Source organism: Typopeltis vanoorti, chromosome 1, assembly GCF_054136105.1.
Source record: "Typopeltis vanoorti isolate ZY-2024b chromosome 1, IOZ_Tvanoo_1.0, whole genome shotgun sequence".
Taxonomy (NCBI): domain Eukaryota; kingdom Metazoa; phylum Arthropoda; class Arachnida; order Uropygi; family Thelyphonidae; genus Typopeltis; species Typopeltis vanoorti.
This window is the reverse complement of record NC_143549.1, coordinates 19409154-19429048: the sequence shown is the minus strand read 5'-3', so window position 1 is coordinate 19429048 and position 19895 is coordinate 19409154. Positions and strand designations below refer to the sequence as shown.

Sequence of the window (19895 nt, the reverse complement as noted above, 5' to 3'; positions counted from 1 at the left end):
ATATTCATTCTTAATTTTGGTCTAAAAGTGATTTAAATTCATGATTCCAAAATTTGCTCTTAATGATGAATCTGAACTTAATTCCAAAAGACATTCTTGTTCTTTGTTAGTTAAATTATTTTTATTGTGCTCTATGAAAGGATTGGTAATCCACAAATTAATTTCTCAAATATTATTATTATGATTCAGGCCTCCATGGAGTCAAAAGACTGATCATGGGAGGCTCTTCCTAGAAAACACAAAGTCTGTCACCACTTCTTGAACTCAGTTTTACTCCATTTCCAAGTAAGCAAACAGACAAACGAGTCAAGTTTGCACCTGCAAGTGTTGCAAGTCTAGGTGATCCTACAGGTAGTGAAAGACCAAGGCAACTCATGGTAAAAGTAGAATAAGCTCTGATCACTAATCTTAATATTTATCCTTAATGCCAAAACACATCTCCTAGAGGAGATGTATGATGTTTTGTATTAAAGGCAAGCGAGGCCACTACCCAGACCGGTTTCGACCTTTATTGAGGTCTCATCAGTGGGAGCCAGGCTAGAAATACCAAGATTTTAGTAATACAGAGCTTATAAGTATTTTACCAGAACAAGTTACCACAAGGTGTTTTAACCTTATTAAATAAAAATCTCAGGAGGAGATATAAATGTAGAAAGTATTTTACCTTGGGTATAATAAATGTTAAAGATACCAAGCAATTTTAAACCTGGTTTTACTCCATTTCCCAAGTAAGCAAACAGACAAACAAGTCAAGTTTGCACCTTGGTAAATAGTCTTGGTAAATCTTAATAAGGGTAAATATTAAGATTAGTGATCAGAGCTTATCCTACTTTTACCATGAGTTGCCTTGGTCTCGCACTACATGTAGGATCAGCTAGACTTGCAACACTTGCAGGTGCAAACTTGACTTGTTTGTCTGTTTGCTTACTTGGGAAATGGAGTAAAACCAGGTTTAAAATTGCTTGGTATCTTTAACATTTATTATACCCAAGGTAAAATACTTTCTACACTTCTTGAACTCATTGACTGTTCATGCTCTCACCACTCTATCAAGCAATGCTTTCCACGGTTCAACCACCCTCCATGCAAAGAAACCACTGTTCACCCTCTTGCTCACAGCTTCCTTTTGTAACTTCCAGGGATGGAAGTTACAAAAGGACGCTGTGTCAACCCTGTAACTACCTTTCAGCAGTTTAAAAGTATCAATCATATCACCTCTTCTTCTTCTATCCACCAAACTCTGCAGTCCATATTCCCTCGGCCTGTCCTCATAACTAATATTGTACAGTCCTATCTGTTATCTGCCTCTGTACCCTTTCCACAGTTAATTTATCCCCTTCAAATCCTGGGACCAAATTTGAGAACAGTAGTCCAAGTATAGGCTGATCAGGACTTCTCTGCAGGTCAGCATTCTTCTCAGTATTGTAACAATCCTCTACGTTACCTTCACCACCTTTGCAATATGTCCTCTGAATTTCAGGTTTGTATCAATCATCACTTCCAGGTCTCTTGCCTCCTCTACTTCCTCCAGTATCTCCTCCAACATTTGTGAATATCTGTGTCTTTTGGGGAATATTTCTGGAATGCATTGTATAATAATTTTAAGTAATGGCAGATAATCTTATCCAACTTATTCATATCTAAATCTTGTGTGTTTGTAAAATCAAAATAAGACACAAAAATATAATTTTTCTTTGACTTTTGTTTGCTAAAACTAAGTTTCTTGCTGAATCCATCAATTTTATTATATAAATTGAATATATTTCTCATATATACTTCCCTGCAAACTTAAATTTAAGTCATTGCCATATGAAAATATATCACTTAAATAAGCTAATTTTGCATTTCATTCTGTCTGAAAAATATGCTGAGAGTAGAGACTTTCTTTCAATCAAAAATATTTCTACTTCTGTCGGTAATTCAAACAATCTGGTTAGTACCCTACCATTGGATAACCACCTTACTTCAGTATGAAGTAATAAGTGCCATGGTCTTCACCTACTTCTTGTATTGTATTCATGACTGTTCGCAAAGTATTGTGAACAGTCATGAATATATTAAGATCACTGTTCTTAATGAAATTAACAATTTTTATGGATTGCAAAAGAACATTATTTAAATCAGGTAACAATTTTTTGGCTGCTAAATGCTCACGATATATAATGCAGTGCATAACTAAAATATCTGATGAAGCTATTTCTTGAATTTGTTTAGTAAGTTCTGAATGTTTGCCCATCATATTAGCTACTCCATCAGCACATATACCAATGCAGTTTTTCCAATCCAAATTATGGTTGCAAATGTATGCATTCAAGACATCAAAAATTTCTGAACGAGTTTCATGCAGAGCTTCTTCTTTCACTACGCATTATTCCCGCTTCCTATGCAGGGCCATGTGTTACTTAGATGCGACTACTTGTTAGTACTACTCCCAACCGACCTGTCGCCTAGTCTGCCGCTAGGGGGATATATCTTTGGCTGTAGAAGCGTATGTTCACGGGGCCGGTTTGCCTGCTTGCGGGATGAAAAACGCCTGGAAAAAACCCTACTGCCCACGCCCAAGATCGGCTAACTTGGCTATGACTGAGGAAGATCCTCAAGTTCCTCACGTCTTCAACGGGAATCGAACCTGGGACACTCCTTCCCCAGGCATGTGGTTGCGAAGCACAAAGCCACTAGGCTAACTGCGCAGATGTGTTGCATGCAAAGCTAAACAACATAAAAACTCTTCTTTTGTTCTCAGCAATATAATTTATGTATTGAGCATGACAAACCAAAATGGATTTTTTTGAAACGTCTCCTGATTCATCAATTTGTGTTGCAAACATTGATGATTTTTTTCAATTAATTGATGTTCGACATCTCAGATAATGTTACAATTTGGCATCCTGTCATGTCATTGGAAAGGAGAATTGATTTGAGTCACAGCTGTCAATCCGAACATTTCAAAACACATCTATTAAAAGAGGTTTTATCAAATCTTCTCCACTGGTAATAAAAGATTTTTTTGTTTGAGTGATGCGGAGTGCTATTAGATATGAAGATTTTAATACGGATTTATTTTGTATAAAATTTTGTTTAAATGATTTCTTCTGCAATTAAAACTTGCTTCTTATGTTCAAAATATTCCAGAGATTTTTCTTATAATTCAGGATGTTTTATCTGAAAATGTTGCAAAAGCTTGGATGGTTTCATAGCATGATTAGATTTAACTTCACGACAAATTGCACACATTGGATGCAGATCTTTTTCAGTAGATTTAGGTGAAAGAATAAAACCATATTTAAGATAATCATCATTATAATGTCTTATAAAACTAGATTTTTTTCTTTTCATCTGGCAGATTCAGGAATAATTTTCCTTTCGTGGTCAGTGCTTATTTCTTCCTGACTCGAATAGCTTGGATTCTTCACATTTAAAAAATTTAATAAAGTTCCTTGATTCTTTTTACTCATTTTATAATATGACTTAAAAATGTATAAATTTTATTTGGATATTTTCTATAAACATACCTTCTTTATGTCAAATTTCAGCAAGCTTCTGTTATTAAAATGCCTAACTAAAGAATCGCATGAATTATTAAATCAACGAAAATATGTGTTTAACAAAAATAATGCAATGAAAAGCGATAGCACTCAATGAGATCTAAAAGCATACCAACCTAAGGTTGCTAAGGAGATTCATAAGATTACTTGGCTATTGAAGCTAGAGATTTAGGGATGGTGGTAGACGCAGTTAAAGTTTAGAGGGCATATTTGAAGGTAGCCCATAAGATATTGAAGAACACACTAACAAGTAGAGATAAGAAAGTTGTTATTCCTCTTTATAAGGCTTTGATATGTGATCATCTGGATTACTGTGCTTAGGTCTGATCTCCAGGGTTTCTTGGGGATGAGAAAGCAGTGGAGAAGATTCAGAGGTGAGTGACCAAGATGGTGAGTGGTCTGTGGAATGTTCCCTATGAGAATAGATTGAAGGTGTTTGGATTGCAGAAGTTGGTTAATAGGAAAAAAAGAGGGGATATGATAGAAACATTTAAGTTGCTTGAAGGGTTTTATGGGATTGATGCAGGGGAAATGTGTCAGCACTTCGCTAGAGGAGCCAAAACAAGAGATCATCCCTGGAAGTTGAATAAAGGTGTGGTTAATATGGGTCTAAGGACTAGATTTTTGCTTGGAGAGTTGTGAATGAATGGAATGGGTTGCTAGAGTCAGTTTTGAGTGTTGTCTGTTAAAAGGTATCAAAAGCCATTGAAAGACCTCGGTAAGAACATTTATTTATTCACATGGAGTTTCCTCTCTTTTGTCCCCCCATCCCTATTGGGGCGAGTTGAGCCCCCTTCATGGGGGGTTAAGTATTTATGGCTGTAGATCCGTGACTTCACGGGGCCGGTTTGCCTGCTTGCGGGATGAAAAACCCCAGATAAACTGGGGGAAAAAAATCCTGCTGTCCACCCAAGACCGACTAACTTGGCTATGCCTGAGGAAGATCCTTAAGCTCCTCACGTCGGTGACGGGAATTGAACCCAGGACACTCCTTCCCCAGGCATATGGTTGCGAAGCGCATAGCCACTAGGCTAACCGCGCGGATGGTAAGAACATTGAAAATAAATATCAGGAAGGTGAGGAAAATATTCTGGAGGCTATTGAAAAAAAGCTTAGAAATGAAAGAAAGAGTACTGTAAAAGGAATCAGATGACAAAGATGATGTGACAACTGAGATAAAGATATCCTTGATGTATGTATGTATGGATGGATGGAGTAATTACTTTGAAAGATTGCTAAATTAAATGAGCATTGACAGCACACAGTGGAAGGAAACTCCCAACAGTATTAAAAAAAAATACATATCAATACTTGAAGTAGAGAAGCCATCAAAAACCTGAAATGTGGAAAAGCAGGTGTAGATGTTATTTGATCAGAAATGCTCAAGAATGGAAGTATAAACGTTTTTCAGTGGCTGCATTGCATAATTCAGAAAGTCTGGTTAGAGGGTCAAATTCCAGACGGATGAAGGATAGTTTGGGTCTCCTACAAATCATTATTATTACCACAGGCTACTCCAGGAGTCCTTAGACTCATCGAGGGAGGCCCTAAACATCATGTTCACGCAGCTGTTCAACATTCTCACAGTATCTATCATACCTTGCCTTGAACTCGCTCACTGTCATAGCACCCACAACAGACTCTGGCAGCTTATTCCACTCATTTACCACTCTAAAAGTAAAGAACCCAGCTCTAACACCCCTGCTAACCATGCTCTTGCCCAGCTTCCATGGGTGTCCCCTAGTTCTCCCACCACCAGTCCTGATCTCAAAAATATCTGAATTAATCCTATAGAATCCTTTTAGCAATTTGAATGTCTCAATCATGTCTCCCCTTTTCCGCCTATCAACTAGTTTCTGCAACCCACAAATCTTCAACCTGTTCTCATATGGTTCATTCCATAGTCCTGCTATCATCTTAGTCACTCGCCTCTGGATCCTCTCAACCTCCTCCCCATCAAGAAGGAACCGAGGTGACCAAATCTGGGCACAGTAGTCGAGATGAGGTCTCATCAGGGCTCGGTACAGAGGTACAATAACTTGTTTTTCTCTGCTCGTCAAGGTATTTTTCAACAACCAAGTGAGTTGATGAGCTGATTTAGCTACTTTCGCAATGTGCCCCCTAAACTTCATCTCCCTATCCACCAATACTCCCAAGTCCCTGGCCTCATCAATCTCTTGGAGTACAGTTCCACCAATGTGGTATACTGCTGCTAATCTTTTCACTCCGAAATGCATAACCTTACACTTTGTCACATTAAATTGACATCCATTCTCCTTAGTCCAGAACTCCAATCTATCTAAGTCATCTTGCAAGACTTTGACATCTTCTGCATTCACTATCGCCCTACCCAACTTTGCATCATCAGCGAACAAATGAACTGTCCCACTTAGACCCTTCCCTATATCGTTAATGAACAGATTAAACAGCAGTGGTCCAAGAACAGAACCCTGTGGCACACCACTAGTCACAGGCCGTTTTTTGGACTCTACTCCTGAATAAACTACTCTTGATGCAAACTGCATATAAACAACAAACTCTGTTGCACAGTTACACTGCGCATCTTCAGACTCCATGGAGATGCTTGTACCATAATAATAAATAATTGTGATTATTATCAGAATTAACCATCTTCAAGAATTCCCTTCATTGTGTGAACGTGAAAATTAAACGTGAAAAAATATTGTTTATCAATAAAATTATGCAGTTTGGTATAATTCAAAATTACTTAAAAAATAAAATCCATTCCTTTAGTTACATTTAAAGGAATTGTAAATCCTTTTATTGTAATGTCCAAATATTTTAAGAGACGGAGTAAACACGATAAGCCCTACGAACACTGTACTATTGATGCAAACTGCATTTAAACAACAAACTCTGTTGCACAGTTATACTGCGCATCTTCAGACTCCATGGAGATGCTTGTACCATAATAATAAATGATTGTGATTATTATCAGAATTAACCATCTTCAAGAATTCCTTTCATTGTGTGAGGTTTTTTTTTTTTTTTTTTTTTTTTTTTTTTTTTTTTTTTTTTGACTCTGCTATCTTATCAATTATGGATATCCCACATATGCTAATATTTCATTGGAGATCACCAGATACAGTCCTATTCTTATAAAGCATGGGATTCATTTTTATATAGGAATAGTGGAATTTTACTTACTAGCAGTGGCTCGTGGCTTGAAATCATGGGGGTGCTACAACTTTTGAAATATACATACACACTGTAAGTGCAGTGTATACGTGTTTGGATAAAATATCAAAATTATAGTCAAAATTTTTAAAAAAAATTAAACGTGAAAAAATATTGTTTATCAATAAAATTATGCAGTTTGGTATAATTCAAAATTACTTAAAAAAATAAAATCCATTCCTTTAGTTACAATTAAAGGAATTGTAAATCCTTTTATTTTAATGTCCAAATATTTTAAGAGACGGAGTAAACACGATAAGCACTACGAACACTGTACTATTGATGCAAACTGCATATAAACAACAAACTCTGTTGCACAGTTACACTGCGCAACAGACAGTGCCGCATTACGCTAATAGCTGGCATCTCTATGACGTGCATATGCTTGTGCACGTAGCAATATGACACTACGGTAAATGGTGCTGCTAGCGTCCTTCGCCTTCCTAAGTACTACAAAGATGGATTTTTATTATTTTTTATACAAAATAAGAGAATTGTATAGGATTGTTGATGATAAAATTAAATATTACAAACAAATATTAATAAATATATTTATATATTGAGAAAAATTGGGGATGCTGCAGTTCTGCAGTGCCTATGCACGAGCTGTCCCTGCTTACTAGATCTGTTCTTTCTGAAGAACTAAAATGTAATGTTGATATATAATGGAAAAACATCCCCTCACTTACAGACAACATACTGCAGATGCATTATCTTCAAATTTCTGACATGTTCTCTTGTGGGAGGGATACAGGATATTATGATAGTACTACATGAAAGTTACATCATTACTAACTTCCTATCAACAATTTTTCTCCAAATTATTCTGTTATCTGTCAAGAGTCCAATACTATCAAATCTTATATTTCTCTTTTCTAAGACATTTTTACTGTATTAATCCACCTGGATTTTGGTCTTCCTCTGGGTGTTTTTCCTGGCATCCTGGCAAAGAACACTTGTTTTTCTAATCTTTCCTTTCCCATTCTGTTTAAGTGACAATCTGAGATTAGCTCTGCTCACACATTCCCGAATGATAATGATATCAAGTTCTTTCCTAATATCCTCATTTTTAAAAATATATTGCCACTGATGCCATCTTCTCACTTCCCTCATCTTTCTGAGAACTCTGTTGTCTCCAGTGTTTGGTCAAGTGTTTTATTTCTGATCCAGCTCTTAGATCCATAAGTTAAAATTGGTTTAAACACTGTCTTGCATGCAGATAATTTAGTGTTTTCATTAATTTCTCTTTATTCCATATAAATTTATTTGGTTTACTTCCTACCATGCCAGTTTTGCTAATTCTGTTTGCATTAAAAATTGTGCTTAGGTAGCTGAAATGTTTTATTTGTTCTGTAGGTACTCCATTCAGGATGCAGTTGATATTTTCAATGTCTGCATATTTTCATTATGTTTGTCTTTTTAATTTTGATTTTCATAGAAAATGTTTTACAACAGTTATCAGTTCAGTCAAGGGAATCTTGTAGACTTGTCCTGAATTTATTTAGGAATATGACAAATGTAATTGGAATAAGTGAAACTTGGTTGGTTGTCTGAGGAATTTTGTGATGTTGGGAATAGAATTAGAAGGATATATAATTTTCCAGAAGGATAGAGATGTGAAAAGAGGAGGTGGGAATGTTTTTAATGATTGCAGAGGAATTGCATCTTCCAAACGTGGAAGGTGATGGTGCATGTAGAGATTTTGAATCTGTGTGGTGCGAAATTGAAATAAACAGGCTAGTATATCTGATAAGATGCTGTTATAGGCCAGGGAATGCAGAGAATACTGATTGTGAAATGTTTAGGCAAATTAGTTGGGCATGTAAAAAGAAGGTAATCCTGATTGGAGACTTCATTTACAGGAATATAGACTGGAAGGAGGAGATAGTGTATGGGAACAAGGAGAGTGAGTTTGTGGAATTTCTGAGAGATAAGTATCTTAAGCAGCATGCGACTGAAGTAACTAGAGGCTTTAATGTTTTGGATTTGGTGATAACTTCACAAGATGTAATTGTTAATGAGGTGTTGAGAATGATCATGAGGTACTTGTTTGAGAAGTGATGAAATAAGAAAAGCTCACTGCCAAAAATGGATACATGTTGAAGTATAAAGCAGATGATTATAGGAAGCTCCTCTGTAGTCAGTTAGCATCAGTACATTGGGTAGAAGAGCTTAGCAGAAAAGACGTTGACAATGCATGGAAACTTATAAGGCAGTATTTGACAAAAGTAATGTATGACTTACCAAGGGTTAAACGAATAAATAGAATGGGAGTGAAATGGATGAACATCAAAATCAAGCTGTGTTGGAAAAGAAAATCTTATGGAGGGGGTATAAGACAGTTGGTGGTGATCAGATCCATGAAGAGTATAAGGTGTAGGCTAGAAAGGTGACGAGTATAGTAAAGAAAGAAAAGGTGCAGTATGAGAGGAGATTGGCTGATCAGGCCAAGGTTAACTCAAGGGAATTTTTCTGTTACATGACAAGCAAGAGGAAGAATAATTATGGCAGACTGACATTGGTTGATAGTCATGGCAGCAGACTAACAGCTGCAAAGGATATAGTGGAATTATTGAATGAGCACTTTATCAGCATATATCATACTGGCATAAATTATCTGGTACAATATATAAAAGGGAGACAAGCATTAAGAGAATTGGAAGTGAAAGAAATATAGGTGTATTAGATGTTGGTTGGGTTAGATGTGAATAAGGCTGTGGGAATGGATGACATATCAGCACGTATGCTTAAGAAATGTGCACCACAATTGGTTATGCCCTTGACCTGGTTATTTAATGAAAGTCTTGCAGTGGGTAGGGTTCCTAAGGAGTGGAAAGAAGGCGAAATGGTACTACTCCACAAGCATGGCTCTAAGAGAAAAATCTCCAACTATAGGCCAGTCTGTATAACTGCAATTGTGGGCAAGGTGTTGGAGAGATTGGTAAAGAATAGAATATAGAATTGGATTGGTGGACATGGCATTCTTTATAATGGTCAGCATGGATTTGTAAAGGGTAGGTCCTGTTTCAGTAATTTACTTGCATTTTATAAGATGATGATTGTGTTAGATAAGGGAGAATCATATACAGTGATATTGTTAGACTTTGCAAATGTGTTTGATAGATTACCATATGATAAGTTGTTGTACAAGCTGCAGAGGATGGGAATAGGCAGTATATTGGTTAGATGGATCAGAGATTGGCTCTCTCTCTCCAAACAATACCAGTAGGTTGTGTATGATGGAGCAGCATCTCAAAAGAGGAGGGTAACCAGTGGCATGCCCCAGGGTTCTGTTCTTGGGTCATGCTGTTTAACTTGTTTGTAAACGATATATCACATGGACTGACTGGGGATCTTCAGTTATTTGTTGATGATGCAAAGTTGGGAAGAATTATAAGTTGCACTGCTGATACTGAATCCTTTTAGGAAGATTTGAATAGACTTTTTACTTGGACAAGAGTGGGATTGTAGTTTTAATATCAATAAGTGCAAGGTGTTGCATTTTGGAGTGCAGAACTATGAGGCTGTGTACTATATCGATGGTGCCATACTGCAGGAAGTGGATGAAATTAGAGATTTTGGAGTGATGGTTGACAGTAGACTGAAATTTAGTGGTCATATTGATAGTGTTGCAAAGATTGCACATCGTAGTGCTGCTATGATAAGTACTCTAACATGCAAGGATAAGGAAGTGGTACAATCCTTATACAACTGTATAAGGCACTGGTCAGACCAAACGAGTGACTAATACAATATCAGGAGTTTGAAATGCTGGCTATGGAGAGAGGGTGAAGAAATGTGGATTGCAGAGTTTGGTGGATAGGAAGAAGAGAGGTGATATGATAGACACATTTAAGTTAGTGAGCAGATTTTATCAGATTAATTAATCTGGAGGGGGTTATGAAAAGAATAGAAGGTGAGAGGGGAAAAGCCAGAGGTCATTCCTGGAAGTTTTGTAAAAGTGTGGGGAAGAAGGGTGTGAGGAGTAGATTTTTTACATGGAGAATTGTCAGTGAATGGAATGCATTACCAGAATATGTTGTTAATGCAAGGAGTGTCAAGCACTTTTTAAGATTCTATATGATAAATATGTCAGTTGAATGAACCTCCCACAATGAGTCTGTCAACTCCATGGAGGCATATAATAATACTGATGACATTATCTGCGTAAAGTAAAGAGCTGAAACCAACATTTCTAATTTTGATATCAGGTTTAATACTGCTTTCCTTTGTAATGTTGATCCATATAGATGATGAATAACAGTGGAAATAATGTACACCCTTATTGCACAGCTGACTAAATACCAAACCATCTTCCTGTACCTCCTTAAATTCTAATTGCTGATTTACAACTTTGAAATATTTACAACAAATATTTCAAATAGAGACTGAGTATTGCTTGATATAATGTCCCATTAACACCATATAACTGTAGCATTTTGAATAGCTTTTCTCTCAGAACCTTGTCATATGTGTTTTCAAAATCTATGAAACTTAAATAGAAATCCTTGTTATATTCCGACAATTTTTCAACTGTTTGTCTTAAAGTAAAAATCTGATCCTGATAAGTCAGCTAGTGGTGAAGTAAAAGCTGTGAATACAGCTTGTTCTTCACTAAGTTCTTCACTTCTCTTCCACAATCCTTCTCAGTTATTTCTCAAGTATACTTGCATAACTCTTTATATGAAAGGAATCTTGATATGTTTTTTTTTTTTTTTCAATTGAAAGTGAGTTGGCTGACCTCATACAGAGGTAGCAGGGTTTTTTCTCCCAGAAACTCTGCTTTTTCATCCTGCATACAGACAAATTGACCTTGAGTGAACTAGCTAGCCTCATATAACAAAAAAAATACTAGTGGTGGTGGTAGTGTATAGTAGATGACATTGGTGTTGGTGATGATGGTAGTGGTGGTTTGGTGTAGTTGGCAGATTAAGTGATGATGACAGAGATTAGTAGAGTAGGTGCCCTCCTTTGATGAGTCTTTGGACTCCTTGGAGATGTCACGTAATAATAATAATAATAAATCCTACCAGGAACATTCAGTAGGGAAATACCTCTTGTAATTCTCACATTCAGTTTTATTTCCCTTTTTTATAGAAGAGTACTATAAGAGCTCTGTTCCATTTATCTGGAATTTAACACTCTAACCAGACTTTCTGAGTTATGCAATGCAGCCACTGTAAAACTTTTATACCTCCATTCTTGAGCATTTCTGGTCGAATGTCATCTATTCCAGCTGCTTTTCTACATTTCATGTTTTTGATGACTCTTCTACTTCAAGTATTGATATGTATTCTTTACTGTATTCTTGTTGGGAGTTTTTTTCCACTGTGTGCTGTCACTGTTCATTTAATTTAGCAATCTTTCCAAGTAATTACTTCATATATACATACATACAGACATCAAGGATATCTTTATCTCTAGTTTTCATATCACCTTTGTCATCTCTGATTCCTTTTACAGTACTCTTTCTTTCATTTCTAAGCTTTTTTTTTAGTCTCCAGTATATTTTCCCACCTTTCTGATATTTATTTTCTGTGTTCTTACCAAGGTCTTCCAATGACTTCTGTTTAGCTAGTTTTACACACTACTTTGCTTTTTTTTTTTTTAATATATATATTTTTTACACTTGTCTCTGTATTCTCTATAAGCACTAGCTGACTCATTTGCCAGGAACTTTTGATATGCTTTCTTCTTTTTCTTCACTGTCTTCTTTTTAATTTTCTCAGCCCACCATGCAGTTCTGATTTTTTTCTGTCCTTTCAGACAACATCCCCACATGCTTCTCTGGCTGAATCAATCAATGTTTTCTTTAGGGTTTGTCACTGAATCTCCATGGTTTGGTTCCTGTTTTCAAACTCATTTTTTTTAAAAAATTATGTTTGTGTATTTTAGTCTACAGTTCACATCTGAAAGCTTCTCTACTCTAATTCATTTTAAAACTTTCTTACATACTCTTCTTTTCAATATAAAGCTCTGCTTTCTATTCTATGAAATTCTATTTATTCTGCTCAAAACTGAATGGGCATCACTTTCGATTTCAAATACTCTGTATAATCTTCTGTCCTGAACCAGTGGAAAAACATCACTATCAACTATATAACATAGTCAGTGAGTCAATTTAATCGATCATATAATCGTCACATAATTATTATTATTTTATGACTCCTCCAAGGACTTCTAGGACTCATTGTGGGAAAGCATACGCCACACAACTGAGTCTTCACTGTTTAGTCTTCCAGCTACACACAACAGTACTACTAACCACCATCAACACACAACACCATCTATCACCCACCAAACATATTTTTGTCTGTAAATTGTGTGAATTCTGTGGCTGATTTGCCTCCATGCAGGATGCAGCATCCTACATCTGCGACCTTTCTATGAGGCTAGTTCATTTGCAGCTGAAAAAAAAAAAAGTCCATTATTATAATAATAATGAAATGAACTATGTTATCTTATAGAAAATTTAAAATTTATTTAGCAAGCACTTGTTTTATTTAATAAGAACTAAGCTTTTATCTTATTATCAACTAAAAATGAGTAATTAAAATATCTGCAGCTTTTTTGTAGAAGTCATTTTTCTTACTCTGTTGTTTAGAATTTTTACTATTTTTAAACTACTGTATTTTTAAACTATTTTAGATGATGCTACAAGATATATGAGAAGGAAATCAGGTAAGCTTATGAGTTATAACTTGCATGTATTTGTGTCTGTGTACCAAATATTTCAAACCTCTACTCATGTGCATATGTAATTAGTAGTAAGGCACTTAATACATGAATGCATGCACACGCAGAGTTATGTATTCCAAATCTAATTAAACCAGATGTAAATTAATTTCAATTTTTGTACATATTTGTTTTGAAATTTAATACAATAATTCCATAAATAAGAAATAAAGAGAAAAATCATAATAGCTTAAAAACTGTGTGATGCGATGGATTTTTATGCAATTTGGTGAAAAGCGATATGAAATGTGAAAGAAACATCTACAAAAATTGTAAATGGTTTAATTCAGCAACAAATGGATACATGAAAATAATGGTAAAACAAGGTCAAATTGAGATTATCAAAGTTCCTGAAAGGAATGTGCTCATCTCTCACAGCAATACAGTGCATTCACAATGTTTTATACTACTTAATAACAACATTGCTCTTGCAAAGCTCTAAATCCTACAAGGTTTTGGGGAGGGAGGTTGAGGGTGGCAGTGCATCTACCTAGAGGACCTGGCTGCCCAGGTCCACACGTACAATAGTCTCTTCTTGAAAATATTGGTTCATGAGCTTCACTCAATGAAGACATACATTATCATCTTGTAAGATAAATGTCTCTCCTATATTACCTACATACATAGAATCCAGGACTTTGTCTCTGTAAGTTGCAGCATTTATGGTTCCTCTAGGAAGCACATACAGGTTCACCAAATGAGATGACTTCCCCCAAACCATTACACTACATCCACCAGAAGTGTCCCTTTCATGGATATTAGAGGAATGATAATGTGTTTTTGGTTTTCTCTGGATGAGTGTACACCTGGCATCATTTTGAAGAGAGAAACCAATTGATGTTGGGTCCAGTTGATGTGGGAACCTAGCCCATTTCAAATGTTCTCAGTTGCGACTTAGCGATAGGGGACATGCAGACTACTGGTTGTCTAACATACAGACCTCCTTCATGAATCCCTCTGTGCACACTGGAAGTAGATACTAATATTTCTGAAGCCGATGCAAGAAAGCAGATAATCAGATATTGGTCATCTTCTGCAGTTGTAGTCTGTGGCCTTCTTTCACTGCATCTCCAGGATGCTATTTGTGACTATTGGAATTAGATTCACAGTCTGTGAACCATGGAATGACTCACATACAACCATCTCTAGTCTTATGATGGCTCACCACCTGAATTCATTGGTTAAATGATGTCTTACATCAATATCCATGAATTTTATGATCGCAAAATCTCACTTCAGATGCAAAATGGAAAATCACTCTACAACCCACTCTAATGAGTGGTACTGTAAGCGGTAGATGGAAATGAGCCAAGGCATAAGAATGGGCATTTTGGAATAGTTTTCTAATGTCTGGAGTGAGAACAAGACATTTCTTGTGGCTGCATGACATCATTTAACAATGAATTCAGGTAGTGAGCCATTGAAAGAGGTTTGCCAAAGTCAGGTGGAAGTAGCCAGATGGTTGCATGTGAGTCAATTTGTGATTCACTGAATGTGGAACCAATTCCACAATATAATATCTGGACTCAGTGTCACTTTTGTACGTTATGTACCCGATTTTCATGTGTTTTTTTCGTTTTCTTTTATCGCAATTTTTCTCATTCCTTAATTTATTGAAACTAGTGTGTTTTGGTTATTGATTAAACGCTTAGAGATTTTAAACTTAAAATATGGATATCTTAAAATCCACAGAGTTTAAAGACTCATTGCAGGAGGCAAATATGAAGCCCATCAATCTGTGCTTTAAACTTATTCAGTGTATCTGGATTCACCACAATGTCAGGCAAAGCATTCCTATTACCAACCACTCTCCATGCAAAGAACTTACTCTTCATGCCCATACTCACACCCTACACAAAGCTTTGCAAACTGCATTCCCTCAATCTGTTCTCATATCTTATCCCAAAGACCATTTAAAACCTTTGACAGTCTTCTCTGGACCCTTTCCAACATATCCTCATCCCCATGAAAACCAAGGGACCAAATTTGTACACAGTAATCTATATGAAGCCTGATAAAGACATACAGAGGTATCATAACTTACTCTTTATTTCTGCATGTCAGAGTCCTCTGCATTATTGCCATTATCCAGTGTGATGTGTTCACAACTTCTGCAGTGTGGTTCCTGAATTTCAGATCATTGGCCACCACCACTCTCAGATCTCTAATCTCCTCTTCTTCCTTTAAAGTTCCCACCAAGTGTATACTTTGCATCCCATCATGGCTTACTAGGGTTATCATATTCTAAAATGCCAAAATGCTGACACCCCCCTGCCCATCGCCTGACCAACTCGGTCTGGACACAAACATCTAATACAGAAATAAATACACGTATTTATAAATAAATACACATGTTTGAATTCTTTACCTTTTGTGAGCTTTTCATTAATTAGATGTGATGAGTATGCTTATTAGAACACACAAAAATATGAGATTTTAATTGTCATCATAAGTCTTATGAAACAAGAGTAAGCCTACATGAAAAAGAATTAAACTTATCACACTACATACATTACTTTGTAGCCCAGGCTGCCCATGCATATTTTTCACTAGACCTAATTTTCTTTAGCAGTTCTTTGTTTCGACACAAATAGTCAAACATATTTTTACATGTAAAATGTCTGTAATTAAATTTAACTATAGCAAGTCCTTTCACAGATTCTATGGTAAGTCTATTTCTTTCCTTGGTCCACTGAGCTTGTATTAATGAAAGGAGCCTTTCAACACTGGCATTGTGACCTGGAATTGCAAACAGAAACTGAGCCATCTTTGCAATTTCATTGTACTGTTCTTCACTCTTGCAGAATTCAATGTAGTCACACCATTTTTCTGATTTGATACTTCTTTTCATTCCCTTAAGATGGGTGGAGGTATGTTATCAAATCCTATTGCCTTATTGACATGAAGACTATTTATTTCCTCACATACCTCCTGCTCACTCACAATTAAGCCATCCTCTTGTATGTCCTCTACACTTAAATTTCTCATGATTTCACCCTGATGAGGATGAAACATCTTTATACATTGATCATTGAATACCTCAGCAATGTCTTCTGCAGCTACCATTCTACCATTTTTATACATTAACATCATCTTACCATAATCATTCTTCCTTCTTCTTGCCACATATCTAAAAAAACTCGAGGGTTTTTCTTCACCTGATTTGACAGTTTCTGCTGCACATTTATTCTCCATACTGAGCGACTCTCCTGGCTTTTTCAGATTTCACGATTAAGCCCCTCATTCATCCCTTACTAAATAACTTAAGGAATTGACAATGTACATAAGAATATTGGTCGATTGGTAGAGCCTCTGCTACTAATGGCTCAGATAAGTAAGTTTGAGCGCGGTTAGTAGTTGGAAGGGGACCAATTGTTAGATGCTGTTGCCACACTCTCCCTCGATGAGTCTTTCGACTCCCTGGAGGTGTCAAATAATAATAATAAGAAGAAGAAGAATATAAATTAAATTAAACTTTAATAAATATTTCCGATATTTTGGCAACATCATGTTGCCATTATTATTATTATTATTACGGGCAACTCCAAGGAGTCCTTTAGACTCATCGAGGGAGGCCCTAAACATCATTTTCATAACAACTATTTGAAATTCACACAGTATTTATCTATCTATCATACTTTGCCTTGAACTCATTCACTATCATAGCACCCACAACAGACTCAGACAGCTTATTCCACTCATTCACCACTCTAAAAGTAAAAAACCCAGCTCTAACACCCTTGCTAACGCACTCTTGCCCAGCTTCCATGGATGTCCCCTAGTCCTCCCACCACCAGTCCTGTTCTCAAAAATATCCTCTGAATTAATCTTGTAGAAACCCTTCAGCAATTTGAATGTCTCAATCATATCTCCCCTTTTCTGCCTATCAACCAATTTCTGCAACCCACAAATCTTCAACCTGTTTTCATAAGGTTCATTCCATAGACCTGCTATCATCTTGGATAACAACATGGCTAACGTCATGTTGCCATCTTCGAAAGAACTTACAAAAAAGGCACGTGCACGTAGGCACTACAACACAGTAACCGAGAACGAAGTGAGGAAGCTATTGTTCTCCTAAAAGTCCTGATGGTGCCCCCCTAATGTGCTAAGTAGGTATTCTTGGTCTGCTGATGTATGCTGAAGGTCTGCTGATGTAAGCCTCTCAAATTTGGGACAGTTTCATTCAACCAAATTTGTTGAGGTTTGGAGAGTTTCTTAGGGCTGAGGCTGATTCCATGAATAGTCTTTTCAAATTTTGAACTTTGCTATGGTATATTATTGTAGCTTTCTTCCACCGTATTCTGTGGACGTGTAACCAGAGCATGGTCTGCAAGACCAGAGTGGCTGTATTTGTGAAACCAGATGTAGTCATTGTGTTTCGAAATTCTGATATTCGCTGTCCTGCCTGTTTGGCCAGAGTAAGACAGTTTACAGCTGTGAAGAACCTAGTATACACACCAGGTAGGTCTAGGGAGAAGTGGTTGGTCTTTAGTGGATGGATAAGGGATGCCAATTTTCTGTATGGTCATGTTTTTTTAAGATTTTGGTAATTTTTTCTGAGGTGCCACAGATATAGGGAATGGTGATGGATTTAGAGTAATCCTTGTTGTGAAGTGGAGAAGGTGGGGGGGGGGGGTTACTGGTTTCAATATTTTTTTATTTTTTGGGGGGGGTGGGTAGCCATTGGCTGAGAAAGTGTTGAGGATGTGATTTAGTTCAGTGTTTAGGGCTTTGTCATTTGAACAGATTAGTTTTGCCCTGTTGTATAGTGTCTTCACCAGTTCATATTGTTGTGGGGGGGGGGGGATTTGTTGAATGTACTTGTCTGTATGGGTGAGTTTTCTATAAACTGAGAAAACCAAGGTTCCATCAGGCTGGCAGGTGACTAGTGTGTCTGGGAAAGGGAGGCTGTTGTTTTCCTCTTTTTTCCAGAGTGAACTTGATTCTGGGGTGTTGGTTGTTTAAGTGTGTTAAGAAGGAGAGGAGTGTATCAGAGCCCTCATTCATCCATATTACACCTACCTTATTCAGCCATTTGACACCTGAATACATTCATGAATGAATGAATGTATTCTGAAATCATTCAGAATACATTCATACATTGATGCTGTTATGTATTTCTTCATGAGTTCCCAAGCAGCATTTATTTTCTTACTGCTCAACTCGTCATTTCATGGTTCCAAGCTGTCTCCTGAGCTTGTCGTGATCAGCAGCCTTGTACTTCTGCATATATATCCTTTCCTCGCAGAAGTATGTATATGGCTAGCCATAATCCATGTGATCACTTCATAATCACTCTCACCAACTGAAGAAAGTGTGACCCCCCCTGCACATTCAATCCTCTGATGAACTCAGGAAATTCTTTATTCCCAAATGCTATCTCTTCATTACAGTTTATACCTCCATAATTAAGAGTAAAGTTATCCATAATAGTTTCCCTTCCTTTGTTCACAGTTGTTTATACATTTCTTCATCACTACTCTACATATTCCCTGCAACATCCAATTAAATATGTCTTTCTGTCAATCTCCACTTTACACTAAACTGCCTCAACCATTGCCACTATTTCTCTCTTTCATGTCTACCGTATGTGGACAAAATTCTGCTTCTGTCCTCCCCCTTATTGTCCTTTCTATCCTCATGAAATATTCTGTATCCTTCCATTTCTATTCCTGTTAGGATATCATCTTCATTCAATCATGTTTCATTCATTCGAATAATTTTGAGGCAAATAAACTCAATCAGTAAAACCATTTCATTTATTTCCTTTATTTCTGATACTTTTTGCATTTGTAAATAAACACAGCAGTTCACTTTTAGATCTGTATCCAGTCCTACCCATGCCATTTGTTGGTTGGGATAGGGGATGATATCCCCAATATCTTCCATAAAATTCTTCCATAAAGATAATCCCCAATATCTTCCATGGAGTCTGGAGACTCAGTGTGGGAGACACAAATCAACCATCATAAACAGATCCCATCATATCTCTCCTTGAATCCATTCACTGTCAGGGAACTCGCAATCAATTCCACTCGCTCACCATTCTCCATGCAAAAAATCTGGTCCACACTCTTACACAACTTCCACAGATGGCTCCTAGTTCTCTATTTGTTATCTATATTGAAAAATTTCACTTGCATCAATTTTATAAAACCTCTTTAATATTTTAAAAAGTTTCTATTATCATGCTCCCCTCTTTTCTGCCTATTAATTAAATTTTGTAACACATAAACCTTCAATCTATCCTAGTAGGGAGTATTTCATAGACCTGTTACTATTTTGATCACTTGTTTCTGAATCCTCTGGATGACCACCTGATCTCCACGAAATCCAGGTGACCAAGTTTGTGCACAGTAGTCAAGATGTGGCCTTATAATTAGCCATATAAAAAGGATTAATAAGTTACTTATC

The 19895-nt window shown here is 36.6% G+C and overlaps 1 protein-coding gene across 4 annotated transcripts in view; it reads left to right on the top strand.

The window, feature by feature from the left end:
• LOC150109819 (cAMP-dependent protein kinase type II regulatory subunit-like) overlaps nucleotides 1-19895 on the top strand; it is a 487212-nt gene that overhangs the window by 35211 nt on the left and 432106 nt on the right. For all 4 annotated transcript variants that reach the window (XM_090413727.1, XM_090413588.1, XM_090413646.1 and 1 more), the window contains exon 2: nucleotides 13392-13424. In XM_090413727.1, the coding sequence (XP_090269853.1) occupies nucleotides 13392-13424 (33 nt within the window). The remainder of the gene's footprint in view (nucleotides 1-13391; nucleotides 13425-19895) is intronic.